Below are 15,559 nucleotides of genomic sequence, written 5' to 3'. Positions count from 1 at the left end.
TGCTGTAGGCAGAAAGGCTCCTCCCCTCGGTAACTAGTGTAGGTACAAGACTTACACATCCATGCATGTGCACTGCAGCCTGCCTGCGGGCCTTTCCCCTTTACATTTCAGCTTCTGTTGTGTAATCCACCGAGTTCACATAGCTTAAACACACCAACATGCACACACCTGCTTTAAAAAAAAAGAGGCTATACCATGTCTGCTCGGAGTATGAGCTCAGACTGGCTGAGTGAGGCTGCGTAGAGGGCGCCTCCCTCATGCACACAGATAGAAGTTAGGGTCAGGAATCCCCTTCTTTTCCCCTTATCAGCTTGTCAAAATAAATATTTGCCCGGTTTAAGGTTGAAATGCAAAGTGAAAGTGGAATCACCTTTATTGACATTGTGTAAAGTTAATGAGACACCAGCTGCAGGTCTGAGGCCTTAAAGGTGCAATATGTAAGACTTTTTAGTTTCAAACATTCAAAAATGAATGAGCTAAAATCAGACAAAGGGTTTTGACGTTATGTCAAAGACATCTATGTACAGGCTCGGGGTGTACCGGAATGTATCAGGATTACGTAATCAGGATACAAAAAAAAAAGGTAAGTACGTCATGGTAGGGTTACAAGAAAAAAGATGTAATTAGATTACAGATCACTCAGTAAAAAAGGGATTTTTCTTATGGAATACACTTATTAAGATTCAGTATAAGTCATCTTAATCTTTATTCACACGTTTGGTATTCAAGTAATGCAGAAGTTCTTGACTACATTTTTAAAGAGGTAATTAGTAACTATATCAGAACACATTTTTAACATACCCTCCCAAACTTGTCTAACTTGTCTTTTCACAAAATACCACCTCGAGCTACCAGTCCCGACTGCTAGCTGCAGGCTAACTAGGCTAGTGGCAGCTACAGTCAGGCATAAGATTACACAACACTAATCTTATGCTAACTGCTAGCTCTGCGTGACTCAAGCTGTCATTTTCTTGAACAGTTAAATCAGGTCTCCAAGCTATCATTGGTGAATATGTTGTTATTAATAAGATATGAAAGTATCAAATGTGCATTTAAGATGAATTAGATAATTAAAATGTTAACGTTATGTCAAAGCATCTACGAGTTGCGGATATCTATTGAAGTTAGCATGCTAACCAGCTAGCCTTGATTTGTCTTTTCTCAAAATACCACCTAGAGCTCCCAGTCCTGACAGCTAGCTGCACAGCTAACTAGCTAGTGGCAGCTACAGTTAGCACCAGTAAGTGGTTAAGCTGGTCATTTTAAGCCGTAACATGTAAAGATATGTGGTTAAACATGTCCGTTCGGCCTTATCTGATGTCTCTGCTGCGCTTGTTTCGTGTACACTGCTTTGTTAGCATCTTAAATACATACACAACAGTGAAATGTTATGTTAACGGCTAGCTTTGGGTTACTTAAGCGGTCATTTTCTTTAACAGTTAGTGAGTTCATTAGTGAAAGTGTTGTTATTAATTAGATATAAAAGCATCAAACATTAAGATGAATCAGATGAAAACACTTCAAAATAAAATCATGAAAAACACAGTTAAATTGTCTGTGAGCTAACGTGTGACAGAGCGGTTCCCCACCTGGAAGTTATTATTACTAAACATTGTGATCCCGGTCTTTTTCTTTGTAGTGTGAACTGAAGAGGTGTCCATTTCTTACATATTGCACCTTTAAACACGTGAACAGCAAAATGTTTATTTCACAACACGAGGACAGAATGTGCAAGAATGGCTGTTTTTAAGGTTTCACTTTCTGTCTTGTTTTCAAACAACAGCCCTAATTGTACCTTTTATAACCACATACTATTAAATCATGAATATTCACTTGAAATGTTTGTATCGCAGGATAATATTTGGGGGGTATTATCCTGGCTCGGGTTTGGACCCCCTGCTGCGTTCACCGGCTCCATAAATCCATATTTCTGTGTCACTCATAAATAAATAAAAGGCAAACTGTGGGGATCAGTGACACTGTTTGGGTCGACAAGTACAGTGACAACGACTTGATTTTCCACACAGTAGCTCTTTTTCACTCCCCCACCCCTCCACCACCACCACCACCACCACCACCCTCCCACCCCCTCATGCAAAGCCTGGAGGGACCCAAGGCACGGCCCTTATTATGATTTGATGAAATAACCCCCTCTGCCTCCTTTAAGCCCATCCCTTTGCTGAATGTACCCAGTGATCATCATGCCACTTTCATAGCCTGGTGCACTTTCCACGCTTGGAGAAATCAGGAGTGAGCCCACATGCACCTCCAAACTGTTTTTTTTCTTGTGATTTTTAAGGGAGATTTTATTTAGAGGCGGTGCTTGTTGGCTCCGGAGTAGCGTCGTAACGACACTTTTTCTCCCCAGTCCCTGTTAAAAGAGTTAGACCAGGGCCAGAGTTGGTGCTGGGGGGTCGCTTATATATAGCTTAGTAATTTCCTGGGGGGTGTAATTGCTGCGGTTTTTTTTTTAAATCCCATCTTTTTTTTCTATTTTCTATTTTCTATTTTATTTTTTATTTTTTCTTACTTTCCTTGAATATCGCCACTCTCTCCACACACTCTCAAGATCTGATAGCCCTTCGAGATTTTTCCCCCCTTCTTCTTTCAGATCATGAACAAACTATATGTCGGGAATTTAAGTCCTTCGGTCACTGTCGAGGACTTGAAGCAGCTCTTTGGGGAGAGGAAGCTGCCAGTGGCCGACCAGGTCCTACTGAAATCCGGCTATGCTTTTGTGGACTTCCCCGATCAGAACTCGGCCATAAAGGCTATAGAGACTCTTTCTGGTAAGTGTGGATTTTTTTTTATTTTTTTCTTGGATAAGTGATGCTTGCTTGGTGACAGGAGAAAAATCCACAGTGCCGGGGTCAAACTGCAAGATCAGGGTTTGAAGAAAAAAAAAAAAAAAAAGAAGAAGAAGAATAAAAAAGCACAATAGCTCAGCGTGTCCGAAATGTGAAATACTAATCATTGCTTGGGTGATTTTCTCTACTTCGGGACAGTGTTTTTTTGTGTGTGTTTTGCGATCACATCCGTGTGTGCCATCAAGAGTTTGGATGAACGCTCAGCAAATGCACGCTCCAACAAAAATCGGATAATTTATCGATCACAGGACACACTCAGGGCTTTAGTGCCCGTTTGCCTAAAGAAAACACGAGCCGTCCAAACGCGATTTACGCGCACTATACCCTATATTTTTGGAGATTCCGATAGTGTGGGGCGCTACTTTGCAATCACCCGCTGGAATGTATGGGATGGTCTGATGGTTCGGGTAGGCATAATTATTTTTCACTTATTTTTTATCTTGATTTTATTGAAGGGAGCAGAGCGAAGCGAGCGCGGAAAACTTGTCAGATCCATGTTCCTCTGATGTCTGGCTATGTTTTTACGAGGTGTCTTGGAGGTGGGTCACGGGGGTCCGGAGGAAAGAGCTAATAAACAGGTAGCTGAGGGGGGACGAGGTGAGACGCTAATTCCGTGCTGCGCCAGGCCACTCTATAATAGTAACGAAAACCCCGTGTTCAAGCCTCGCCGAGGAGCGCTTAACACAAAAATCAACCCCCACGGCTGGGTCAACACGGAGAATTAAGAAAACACCTACCTAGAATAGAAAGAGTACAAGCCATTCTCCTTTCAAACCATCTCTTCTTTTGATGTTCTTTACAGAGAGCAGGAAAAAAAAAAAAAAAAAACACCCCTCATTGCACTGAGAGAGGGTTGTGGGAGTGGAAAGCATGGCTGCCCATTTCCCCCTTTACTATAAAAGCTTATCATGCTTCATTTTGGCGCCGATTGCCTCAATTGTGATCCTCCGGGAAAATAAAGGAGAGGGGGGAAAAAAAAGATAGATAATAATGCATGTTTTAATCTAAACACAACCCCGGGTTTATCCGCCGCCGTGCGCACTAACGCGCCCCGTGCTGTGGACTTTTTTTTTTTTTCTCCTCTCTTGTAGCCTGGCTTTGGCTGTTTGAATGGGGGACGCACCTACTTGGAGAAGTGATTCAAAGTGTGTCTTGTGAAGGCCTACCAGCCTGCATTGTTACTTTTCATGACACGCAGCTAATGTTACACTATCAACTTTCGTCCCTACAGGTAAAGTTGAATTACACGGAAAGGTGATAGAGGTAGACTACTCTGTTCCCAAAAAACTAAGGTAGGCCTACAATCTGACACACTCCCCTCCACCCCACCCCCCCTTGTCTCTCTCTCTCTCTAACACACACACACACACACATCCACACACACATTGTGTCCTACGCCTATACTGTGCCCCATGGCAGACTGTGTGTGACCTGTAGGCTTCCGCTGTGAAATATAGCAAGCACGTTTCCCCTTCTTTTCTCGGCTTGTGCGTGTGATTTTGTGGATCCAGGCTGCTCGTGGTGTGTTCACGGGCGGTGTGGGAGTGTATTTGTATTTGCATGGCGATTAAAACAAAAGAAAGAAAGCGACAAAAGAAACAGTTTTCAGTCCCAACACCCGCACAACACACGGTGGCTGCTGCTGCTGCTGCTGCCCATATCGCGTGATCTGCAGCGAGGGCCTATCCCACTGTGTAACATGGACACACACACACACACATACACCAAGTGCATACATGTTAAACAATTGCGTAATTGTGCCTCACGTATGGGCTGCAAGCAGACATGGCGGCTGCGCATGGATGAACTGCTCCTCCTGCCTACATGTAGGCGATAAAGTTAGCTTTCAGTATTGACTGTAACACTGCAATGCACGGCGCGTTGCATACCAATCAGCTGAGCCTCCTCTGCTTACTATATGCATGTGTGTGTGTATGTACGTGTGCGAGGAAAAAAGCGTGAGTGTGTGAGTTGATCTACAGGCCAAAGTCTCTAAACTCCACAATCACGACACCACTGATATTTTGAGTTTTCGTGCGTGTGTGTCAGTTGTCACAGTGTATCCACGAGATTTTAATTGAGTGGAATACAACAATTAAAATAAGACTGTTTTTCCTCCATGTGCGTAACGCGTAATGCGCTGATTCGCCCGTGGAAAGATAATATAGATCCACACCTTTTTCACGGCAACGCCTTCAGCTGTAGGGAGAGACTACCTTGCGTGACAAAAAGGTAAATATTCAAGCCCCTTGTGGAGGAACACGTGACCCATACTTTATGCGCTTCCAGCATAGTCCCCCCCACCTCCTCCTCCTTCAGTGCAGCTACACTTCCCTGCATTACAGCCCCCCCCCCCCCCCCTCGCTTCTTTCTCTTAACGCTGTGCCACAACTGTCAGAGAAAAACACGTATGTCTGAAATGTCTCAAAGATCGAGCTGCTGTGTCATTTCCTCGCTCCGTGGCTCGATTTGAGAGAGATTTCTTTGGCGAGCTGCAAAAGAAGGCGCAACATGGTGTACAAGCCTGCGCCACTCCCCACACTTCATGTGCACGTAGGCCATGGCAATGTTGGGAGAGCCTCATAATGGCTGCCATGATGGGCCCGGCAGCCACACTGCACGGCTATAGGCGGAATCAGATGGAGCAGCAAAGAGAAAAAAAGAAAAAAAAAATTTCCATACATGTGCCTGCATGTGTCCAATCGGCTGCGTGTGGAGCTGCAGGTCGTGTGTACGCGTCGACAGCAGGGCCCCTCGAGCAGCCACAGTGTTCGCCATGTCAGTGAGGTCGACGCCTGTGCGACACGTACAGGTGTTCATTTTGAAGTCGGTGGGCGAAAAGCTCGTGTGGAGGTGTTTTATTTTGTTCTCAGCGTCCTAAAGCGATTTAATCCTCCTCACGATGGCGATTTAATTTATTGTGAAGAGTTTGTTGGTGGAAACATTTACATTAATTTTCAAATTCAAAGCTTAAAATGCGTATTTCTCGTCCCGAGGTGCGCACACGGTATTTGTGGTAATTTATTCACGTCTACGTGATGCAACATTTAAATCCCTTTGACGTTTAATTTTAATCTGATTGGGACTAGAATTTATATTTGGTGACACACGTTCAGAGCACAGTTTTATTATTTCTACACCTCGTGTTTAGATAAAAGTGATAATAATTGCAGGTGTTGTTGTGGATTTAATTAATATTTATATATATGCAGGGTTAGTGTGAGTGAAACATGTCTGAGAAGTGAACTAATCACCTGCTTTGGTCATGTAGGAAGTTGTGTGGCCTGCTGGCTTTACTTAGTTGTGTGAGGCTGCTGTAGTTTCAGCTGTGTGTTCTGTTTGTTGTTGTATTTTAGTCGTGTGTTGTCGTGTAATGTCTCCAGTGTGGGAAGAGGCACAGCAGGACGGACAGTTAAATTATGTCTATTTTTATGGACGAAAAATAGGATTGTTTATTATATTGTCTTGTCAGAACAATTAGTTTGCTAATGAGTTTGTTCTGGGCCTTTTTAAAAAAAAATCAATTATGATTCAGCCAGAAAAGATGAAGTTATGGATTGTTGTAGTTTTTAAGTTTATTATTTAAATCTTCTTTCGCTTGTATTCACTTTCTATTTTGATATTTCAAGTTGGTTAAAAAGTTACAACTTTCACGTTTTTAGCAGAAGCAAACTAGCTTTTTGATTTTATTTGTACCAGAATAATTATCTGCACTGTGTCTGTCGCATTTCATTTAGGTTTTTACAAATTATGAGGCTTGTTTTCACTAAAATGATTGATTATATTAGTGTAAAATAATGTAGGTTACCTAATATGAATTCGTCCTCCATTTCAGTGCTGACACGACTGTCATTCAAAATTAATCAACCATTTTTTTCTAATAGTGACTAACTCAATTTTCTGACATGTGTTATTTAATTATTATCACCACCTGAGCTCGTTATGTACTCGTGGGTTTAAAATACAAACTGTCAAATCATTTGATGACGAACTAATCAACACTTGAACAAAGCAAACAAACACAACTTAATGAAACATTAGAGAAAATAAATAGATTTATGGGGAACGATTATAAATAATTCTTGAGGCTAATTTATAACCCACTAAATTTCATTAAAATAATGGATTTTAGTTTGATAAGATAATTAAGTTATTAAATGTCTTTCTTGCATATTTTTAACGGTGTCTTATTTTGACACCACAGTATTTCCCTCCTCTCTGTTCAGCTTCTTTGTCGAGCGGAGCCTGTGGCTGATTCTCTGAAACTCACGAGGAAACAGAGTGTGACTCGGTGTTAATTGATATTGGCGCTACATAAATGATATGCAGCGTTGCTTGACTGTCAAATAGGTGGTGAAGGTGTGGACAGAGCGACTATCGTGATCTCTTCATATACATTTAAAGCTGTCTTCCTTGTAAAAAAAAAACAAAAAACATGTACATGTTTGTTTGCTTTCCTCCACCTAATTATCTCTCTACACCGCTGACCTAACCCCGAGTGAAAATGTGCAGGTGATGAATGTGTGATTGAGTGCTCGCCCTCCATTAGGCTGTATCACAATAAACAACTGTTGTTTTGTGCGCTCCATGTAAATCTGAGTTTGCAGTTTGATAAATGGGTTTTGAGACCCTTTTCCTCATGAAAGGATACAAACCAAGACATGGGTGTAAACATCTGCATTGCACCACAGTGGTGCACATGCAGATGTGTGTGTTGGGTTGTCGGTGCACACTGAGTCACAACAGTGAAACACTATAGCCATCAGTTGATCCACTCCGAATCCATTAATACTCCCCAGTTGATCCTGGGTGGAGGGGGAAGCTCTCCAATTCAGGCTCTGGTTTTGTCTGGAGTGATAGCAGGAGGCGCTGCACTGCCCCCCTTCTAGAGCCACATCCGCTGCACCCTCCTCCTGACTCCTCGTGTCTCCCCTCACCTGTCTGCGAGGAGGGATCGCTTCAGTGTGATGTGTTGTGGAGTGAAAGGAGGAGACGCTCTAGTATGCTCATTTTCTGTCTTAAAGAGCATTTTGTCGGTGGTCTTGCGGTTGGTCAGGCTTTTTACTCAGGAAGGGCGAAGAAGAGGTTCATCTCGTAGAACAATTGGTGTATGACTGTAAAATTTAAGGCCGAATGACAGATCTTCATTAGCACTTCTAGAAATAATGACTATTTACGTCAGGCTTTTATTTTGAGTTCCAACGCCTCTAAATCTGTACAGCAGTTATTAACTTTTTCACGGGAGTGCAGTGTTGTGTATTTTCCTCAGACCCACTAGTGCAACAGAGTCTATCGCTTAAGGGAGCAGCGAGATAAGATGTGAGAGCATTGTTAATTCATCGTGTGTCTATCAGAGCTGTGGGATCGCTGTTAAAGCTCCCCGAGAGTTGGGATCTCCAGCGCTTGCATGTGCATCACAGCAGCAGCAACTGTAGAAATTCTCCTCTCGGTATAAGCTGCCGTTCACATTCCTCTCCAACCTGTTGCATGACTAATGTGTTGCTGCAGCGTTACACTCATTACAACCAGGAGTGATCAGCTCGGTGACTCTCATGAGCTGCAGTGAGGAGGTGTGGAAGGTGGGGCCGGGATGAGGAGGATTGCATTTCCTTGGTAATGCTACATCACTGAAATGTACTGGAGATGAGAGAAGTTAAACAGGAGATGGTTTCAACTGAGGGAAGGCGACCGGAGCAGTGCCTCCTGATGTGTTTGGTTCAATAGGAGATGAATGGGGTGCTTCTTCTACCTGTGTTATTATTTATGACCTCAGCATTACGCATTACCTCTCACTTATTCCTGCTATTGAATCTTGAGAGTAATGGAGAGACAGGCCACAGTAGACGTAAAATAAACCCTCATTGATTGGAGATGAGAGGCATAAAGCCTCCTTGAACTGAACCACTGAAGCCATTTTTTTCCTTCTCTTCTTTTGCTTCTGTTTGTAGAAAATCAAAGGAAAAGTTGAATTTCTGCACATTCAAAGAATTGAATTTCTTAGAAATAAAAATCCCTAAAAGATGTAAATTTACCACCTCTGTCGAGGCCCAGCAGTCATGTTTTGTACTCACTCACAGATCCCAGCCATCTAATCACGCCTGATTTTTTAAAATTAAGATCCATGCATTGTTCTCAAAGAAATTAAAGGAAATGTTAGAAAATGCACTCACAATGTTAAAGAAGTAAGAACAAATTCCTGGATCCGGTAGTTTACCCGGATCCGCACCTAAAGTTCATGGGATCTATACTGAGACCCATCCTCCATCCAGAGGTAGCAAACCTACACACACTTTACTCAAGTAGAAGTACAGGTACAGGTACTTGTGTAAAACAAAACTCAAGTGAAATTAATAAAGTACAGGCTCTGAAAGACATTCCTACCAGCCATTTCTGTGCAAAGCTTACTGAAGCTCACATCATATTAATAGAATTTAAAGACTATTAACTTAAAGGTGTAATCCGTTGATTTGTCTGAAAAAGATAGTTGATTGTTGAGTCTCATTCTCAGGACGTCAAATACCAACATTTTGGGTTGATAAAGCACCCTGAGCAGCAACAAACAGGGAAAACAAGAAAATCCAGGCAGACGGCTGCAGGGTCTCTGCAGATACGAGACACTAACATGCCTTTTCTCCCCACTCCAGTCTTCCCTCTCTGTCTTGTTACATCTGCCATGTGTGCTGTGCACTGGTAGATTGAAATCAGTCTTGTGAAGTTGGTAAAAAATAATCCATTATGCCCCTCAAACATATTAAAACTACAGTAACAAGCCTGTTTTGAAAATGTAAGGAGTAGAAAGTACAGAAAAGTAAAAAAGTTGTTAGAAAAATAAATACTCACTCTGAGTACAGATACCTGAAAAATCTAGTAAAGTACAGTAACGTAGTATTTTATACTTTGTTTCTTTCCACATCTGCCTCCATGTAAGTTTTGTGGAAGTCGGCTCAGTAGTTTCTGTGTAATCCTGCTGACAAACCAACAAACAAACAAATGGACAAGGGTGAAAACATAACCTCCGTGGCAAGGTAATAAATCCAGCTCTGACAGGGTGCGGGAATTCAACCTTTTCTTTTGCATGATTTCATTTTCCATCAACCGGGAGTGCATCAGACAAGTCTTAGTTTGTTATTTGCCGCCGTAACAGTCCTCTCCAGGATAGACCGACACTGTTTTGAGCAGATGTTCGAGGATGCTGTTTCGCGAAGCAGGGTTTGATGAATTGCTGGAATCTTAAATGTGCTGCATGTTAATATTTAATGAATTATAAAGCATGATTATGAGTTGTGCAGTTTGTACCCGAGTTCTTTTTTGGGGGAAGTAATTTGAAGATGTAACAGCTGCTCCATCTCTCCTTCCTGTTCTGTGTCCCGCTGTTGCTCAGTCTGTCTCTTAATGTGTGTGTGCAGCATGTTTGGAGTTGCGGGGCGTATATGCACATGTATATATATGTGAGGACGACGCCAGAGAAACAGAAAGGGCTGTGGTGAATCCCAGCTGTATGCTACATGCCGGATGTAAACTTAAGTGTTTGTCACCCGTCAGTGTGCCAGCGGTCCCAGCGGGCACCCAAGGGTGTGGTCTCCATGGAAGGTCCGGCAGCTGAGGCGCACAGCAGGTGGCATTTCTCCCTGTCCTTGTCCCATTTCAACACCATATAACCCTGCTGCCCCTGCTGGAACTTTAAAGCTCTGATGGGTCTTGAACAGGTGAAATGAATATGGCGAAAACTCCCAACAGCCAATCAGAGCGAGCCGGGGGGCTGTAATGCTTACACGCAGCCAATCCTTCACAAGTGGGTCGAGTGGTAGGGATCGAAGCTCACGAAGAGGCTCTGTGACTAAGCCTCGAGCTGGGAATGCTGTTGGCCTGAAGAGTCAGCCAGGTCAAATGGTCGTCTTAATCTCTCGTGCTGTACCTTCACCCCCTCGCACATTTTTCAGTCTCTTACCTTGATTTTAATGATGCAGGCAGAGGTGCACAGGCACAGGGGTGGCACGGGCCCTGTACCTGGGTCAGATGGTGATAGGGAGGTTGCCTGTTAGTATCACAGATGGATTACTGAAAGGGCCTACCATGTATGGGCCCAGGTTGCTCGACCAGAACCTCTGTATGAAGTGACTGTCAATATTTCTTGTTTGAAAGTCAATCAAATGATGGCAAAGAAGAACAATTTGCATAATCAACCCCCAAATAGACAACAAAAAGGCCATTAAGATACAAAAAGCAACAACAAAATGCAAAAAACCACAAGGAGCTAAATTAACAACCACAAAGAGACGAAAACAACCATATTTAGCTTTTATTTAGTCAGTCCCATTGAGATCACAGATCACTTTTACAAGGGAGACAGGCCAAGAATGGCAGAAACAGGCCAGCAACATGGCAGCAAAAACACACCACCATGATCAGATAAAACATCTGCACACAGACAACCTGGACCCAGTGGATTTCACCATAACTTTAAAATTGTTAATTGGTACAATATTATGAAGTTTGCAGGTTGCTCCAAGCAGAGGGTACCAAAAACCTAAAAGCTTGCTTTCCCATATCAGTTCGGACTTAGGGAACAACAAATCACATTAACTTTTTCACCTGCGTCCATTTAATGGTTGGCTGTTTTTTCGGAAACAAATTTCCACAAAACTAGGATGGATCTGTGGCTGGCATTGAGCTGCTGACCTCAAAGAGACAAAAAACACAAAGAGACAGAAAAACAACCATAAAGAGATTCAAAGTGACCACAAAGAGATGATAAATGACCACAGAGACAAAAAGAATGACCGTAAAAAGACAATAAAACACAGAGAGATGAAAAAAACCACAAGGAGATAAATAAACAACCACAAAGAGACAAACACACACACACACAATTCACAAAGAGATGAAAAAAAGACAGAGACAAAAAACGACTACAAAGAGACACAAAATGACTCAAGGAGACAAAAAAAAATACACACAGATGCTAAATGACCATAAAGAGACAAAACAATACACAAAGACGAAAAACTCCGAAATTAATTGACCAGAGACCAAAAAAAGACCACAAAGACAAACAAAAGACTACAATGAGACGCAAAATGACCACAAAGAGACAAAAAACAACCACAAAGAGACAAAAAACGACTACAAACAGACACAAAATGACCACAAAGATTAAAAAAACAACCACAGAGACAAAAAAACATCTACAAAAATGTGCAAAAAACAAAACAGAAACCAAAAACAACCACAAACAGATGCAAATAACCATTTGACACCTTTCCTCATAATCGTCCATGGCTATGACTGTTAGGAGTTTCATATAGTGCTATTAATTGATATTGTTTCATATTACAGTATTTAAAGAAGTTTCTTTGCCATTCATTTATTACACTGACTAACCAGTGTTAGCAAATATAATGTACATTTTATCATGGCCAAGAAGCAGGGCTTCAGATGTGAGTCTGCGCTCTGCTGTGCAGACGCAGTGCTCTTATGGCGGGACCCTTATGACTTCATGTTTGTAACAAAACTGGTTTCCAGTTGCTGTTTAACGTCAGTAACCCTAGATCAGGGTCTCTACACCCTCTAATGTATATTTTAAAATGCAACAGAGAAATGCGCGAGCTGCGACTGTAGGAGGCCTACGTCATGTGTGACATGGAGGGTCAGGGGACGTGGGGGAGACTGACTGACAACCGCTCAGTGCAGCATGGACAGCTATGTGGAGCTGGAGCTAACCAGCCATGAGCAGCTACTGTCAGACTCTGTGGAAAGACAGCGAGTCTGGTGGAGAAGAAGCACATTTATGTCTCTTTGAGAGCGTCACTGTGGATACCTGTGTTGTCTCCACAGACAGATTGCATGGAGTGTTTTGTCTACATTTCTCTCATGTAGTGGGAATGTCTTCTGACATTTACAGCATCTTGATGTGGGAGCAAAACTCTGCCATTGTGCTCGATAATACGTGTGTGTGTCTGTGTGTGTTTACAGGTTGTGCTGTATTCACTTCTAACTGTTCCAGGTTAGGTTCTCCAGGTTGCCATGGGAACCAGTTTTGAGTGTTTTGCTTAGTTATAGGAGGAGAGCTCAAAACGATGAAGGCTTACAGAGAATGAACCGAAAGTCCTCCAGTGTGCAGAAAACACTGCGCGAGCTGCACGAAAACAAAAAGTTTACAGCACGAGATTCACCCTACAAGTCGTCATTATAATATCTTCTGACATCACTGTCAGGATCCTATGATTACAGCTTAAATTTGTTACGAACTGCTGTCAGTTTGGGGACCCTGTAATTTCCACCCCTTTCCCAGGAGAGCGGAAGCTGCCTACTGGTTATAGCTGCAAGCGCCTGGTACGCAGTCCAGCCGTGTGCTGGTGGCTCACGCTATGGGGCGGTGCAGTGGTCAGAGTGCTGATTTTATATGACAGTGAATACATAGCCTAGTAAGGTGCCTCAATAAAAATGCCAGTGTAAAGCTATCACTTTATTGAAACCCTCAAGTGCTCATTTTCTGCAGAGTGGGCTGTCCGTCTCTGTCACAGCCACAGCCCTTTTGTGACCTTTCTTATTCATAAACCCACTCAGAGCTGCCATTTCCATCCTTTTCCATATGTAAGCAACCAGCAACGGAAGCTGGGAAACCCCCCCCCTCCCCTCATCTCCCGACACAGAACAAGTCATCTACAGTGAGGTCGGCTCACAGCTGAGCCTCCGACACAACCTGCAGCACAGTCTGATCATTGTGTTTCCTCTGTCTCACACTGTCTCTGACGGAAGAGGAAGTCATGGAGAGGACTTCCGAGTCAAAGACACGTGCATGCCACACACATGATTATAGCCGGTGTGCGTGTGTGTGCTCTTGTGTGGGCAGAAATGAGCACTGCTGATAGAGGGCAGCATTTCTTCCCCCTGAAGCTGGCTGTGTGTGTGAGACTGCTGCTGTCCTGAAGTGGATTAACCCCCTCTCTCAGCAGACAAGGTAGTAACGGAACAACCATTAATCTTGACCTATCACCAGATTTTATTCCCTTGTAGAGTTTGTGTCCTGCAGCCTGACCGGTAGTTTGATGTTGAATTAAAACCTATCAACCTTCAAGCACCTAGAACAAGTTTTGGCGTACCTGGCTCTCCTGTATTTATTTAGCTTTTTAGGTTTTAAATTTGAATGGATGAAATTACCAGAATGATTTTTTGTTTTTGTATTTTTACTGTGAATTCAGACAGATACTCATGAAGTTTAGGGGTTTTTTTAAATTTAAAAAGATGAACTTCGATGTTTTGTACTTCCATATGTCTACATCTGACCTTTCTAAAGCAAGATACATCCATGTATCCATTTATTATAATATTAAACTCTGCATTTCCCTGAGAGGAACAGGTGTGATCCTACATGTAGATGTGTCCAAAAATGTTGAGAGCAACTGGAAAGGTTATGAAATCACCACAGAGTGCACTGAAGCAAAAGTGACTTTTTTTTCATTTAAATATATCACCAACTGAACATGAACAACCAAAATCGCTTGGCTACAACCATTGAGATAGAAACTGCGTGGGTTTCCTTTATGAATCAATGCTGCAGAACGTGATGGTGTAATCATGAACACTACGGAGCCCCTGACTGCCAAAACCAGACGTGTGTGATATGAAAAGCTGGGAAATTCCACTTTACATGAGTTTTTTTTTACAGCGGTTCAAAAGTTATCGAACATTTTAACACAGTAGCTATTTTTAGCCGCTGGCAGCTGTGTAGGTATTTGAGAGTTTAAGGAATATCCCAACATTGAGCAGGAGGAATTTTTAGACTAATAGATAATGGCTTCAATGTAAAAGACAGTTTAAATCATCTGAAGCAGGAGTCTCTTTACTGGCTTTAACATTTCTGTCTTTCCCTGATACCTCCTCTCTGTAGAATAAAGTGGCTTGAGACGAGACAGAATGCAGTCACATTAAACTCCATCCTGTGTTAAAACTGTCCTCCTGGTCAGCTGTTGGCCTCAGAGAGACTCATTTTGTTGTGGTATCACATGCACTGCGGTAACTCAGAGGACTGTTGGTCAAAGTGTTTATGCGAGTGTGTTGTCGGGCTGCACAACATATTGTTTCAGTAACATCGCAGGATGTGCGATGTCAAGTAAGGCAATTTAATTAAACGAATTAAGCCACGTTACAACTTTCTCGCTGCTTGATATACAATGAAAACTTGAGTGGTTGTTATTTTCAATCACTAAATTACAAGAGAAGTCTGTTTAATGTTACGTGATTTAGTCCGACTCAAGAGTTTCTGGGTATTGGGAGTTTGTTGCTTGTGAGCGACATTAATTTATCAAACAAGTAGTACACAGTAGCAGGGGCTACTTTGGGTGTTTAATAAAATACACTCCCCAAAAAATCACCCCAATCATTCCACAATTATTTATTCTTTCCAAAAAGAGCTACTCAAGGAAATTCCTGTATTTTGTCATTCTGAAAAACTAAGTACCTTTTTCCAATATTGTTGCAGCCTAAATTAATTATTAAACAAATCATAGGACAGAGGCAAAAAATCTGCTTATGAAGAAATGAAAACATGTATTTGGAGCCTGTATGTAACCAAGAAAATATATGAAATGTGTTTTTTGGGTCTGATACGACCCCTGGGCCAGTTGTTTGTCCATTAAAGGGGCAGTATGTAGTTAGTCAGAATTTGACTATATATAATATTAATAAGGTAA

At 42.2% G+C, this 15,559-nt stretch overlaps 1 protein-coding gene across 2 annotated transcripts in view; it reads left to right on the top strand.

Annotated features, from left to right (window-relative positions):
- Positions 1 to 15,559, top strand: part of igf2bp2a (insulin-like growth factor 2 mRNA binding protein 2a) — a 68,709-nt gene that overhangs the window by 3,580 nt on the left and 49,570 nt on the right. For both annotated transcript variants that reach the window (XM_084363049.1, XM_084363048.1), the window contains 2 exons: positions 2,612 to 2,789; positions 4,099 to 4,159. In XM_084363049.1, the coding sequence (XP_084219175.1) occupies positions 2,612 to 2,789; positions 4,099 to 4,159 (239 nt within the window). The remainder of the gene's footprint in view (positions 1 to 2,611; positions 2,790 to 4,098; positions 4,160 to 15,559) is intronic.

This window comes from Pagrus pagrus (assembly GCF_965226575.1).
Source record: "Pagrus pagrus genome assembly, chromosome: 9".
In the NCBI taxonomy this organism is placed as follows: Eukaryota; Metazoa; Chordata; class Actinopteri; order Spariformes; family Sparidae; genus Pagrus; species Pagrus pagrus.
This window is presented reverse-complemented; position numbering and strand designations above follow the sequence as displayed.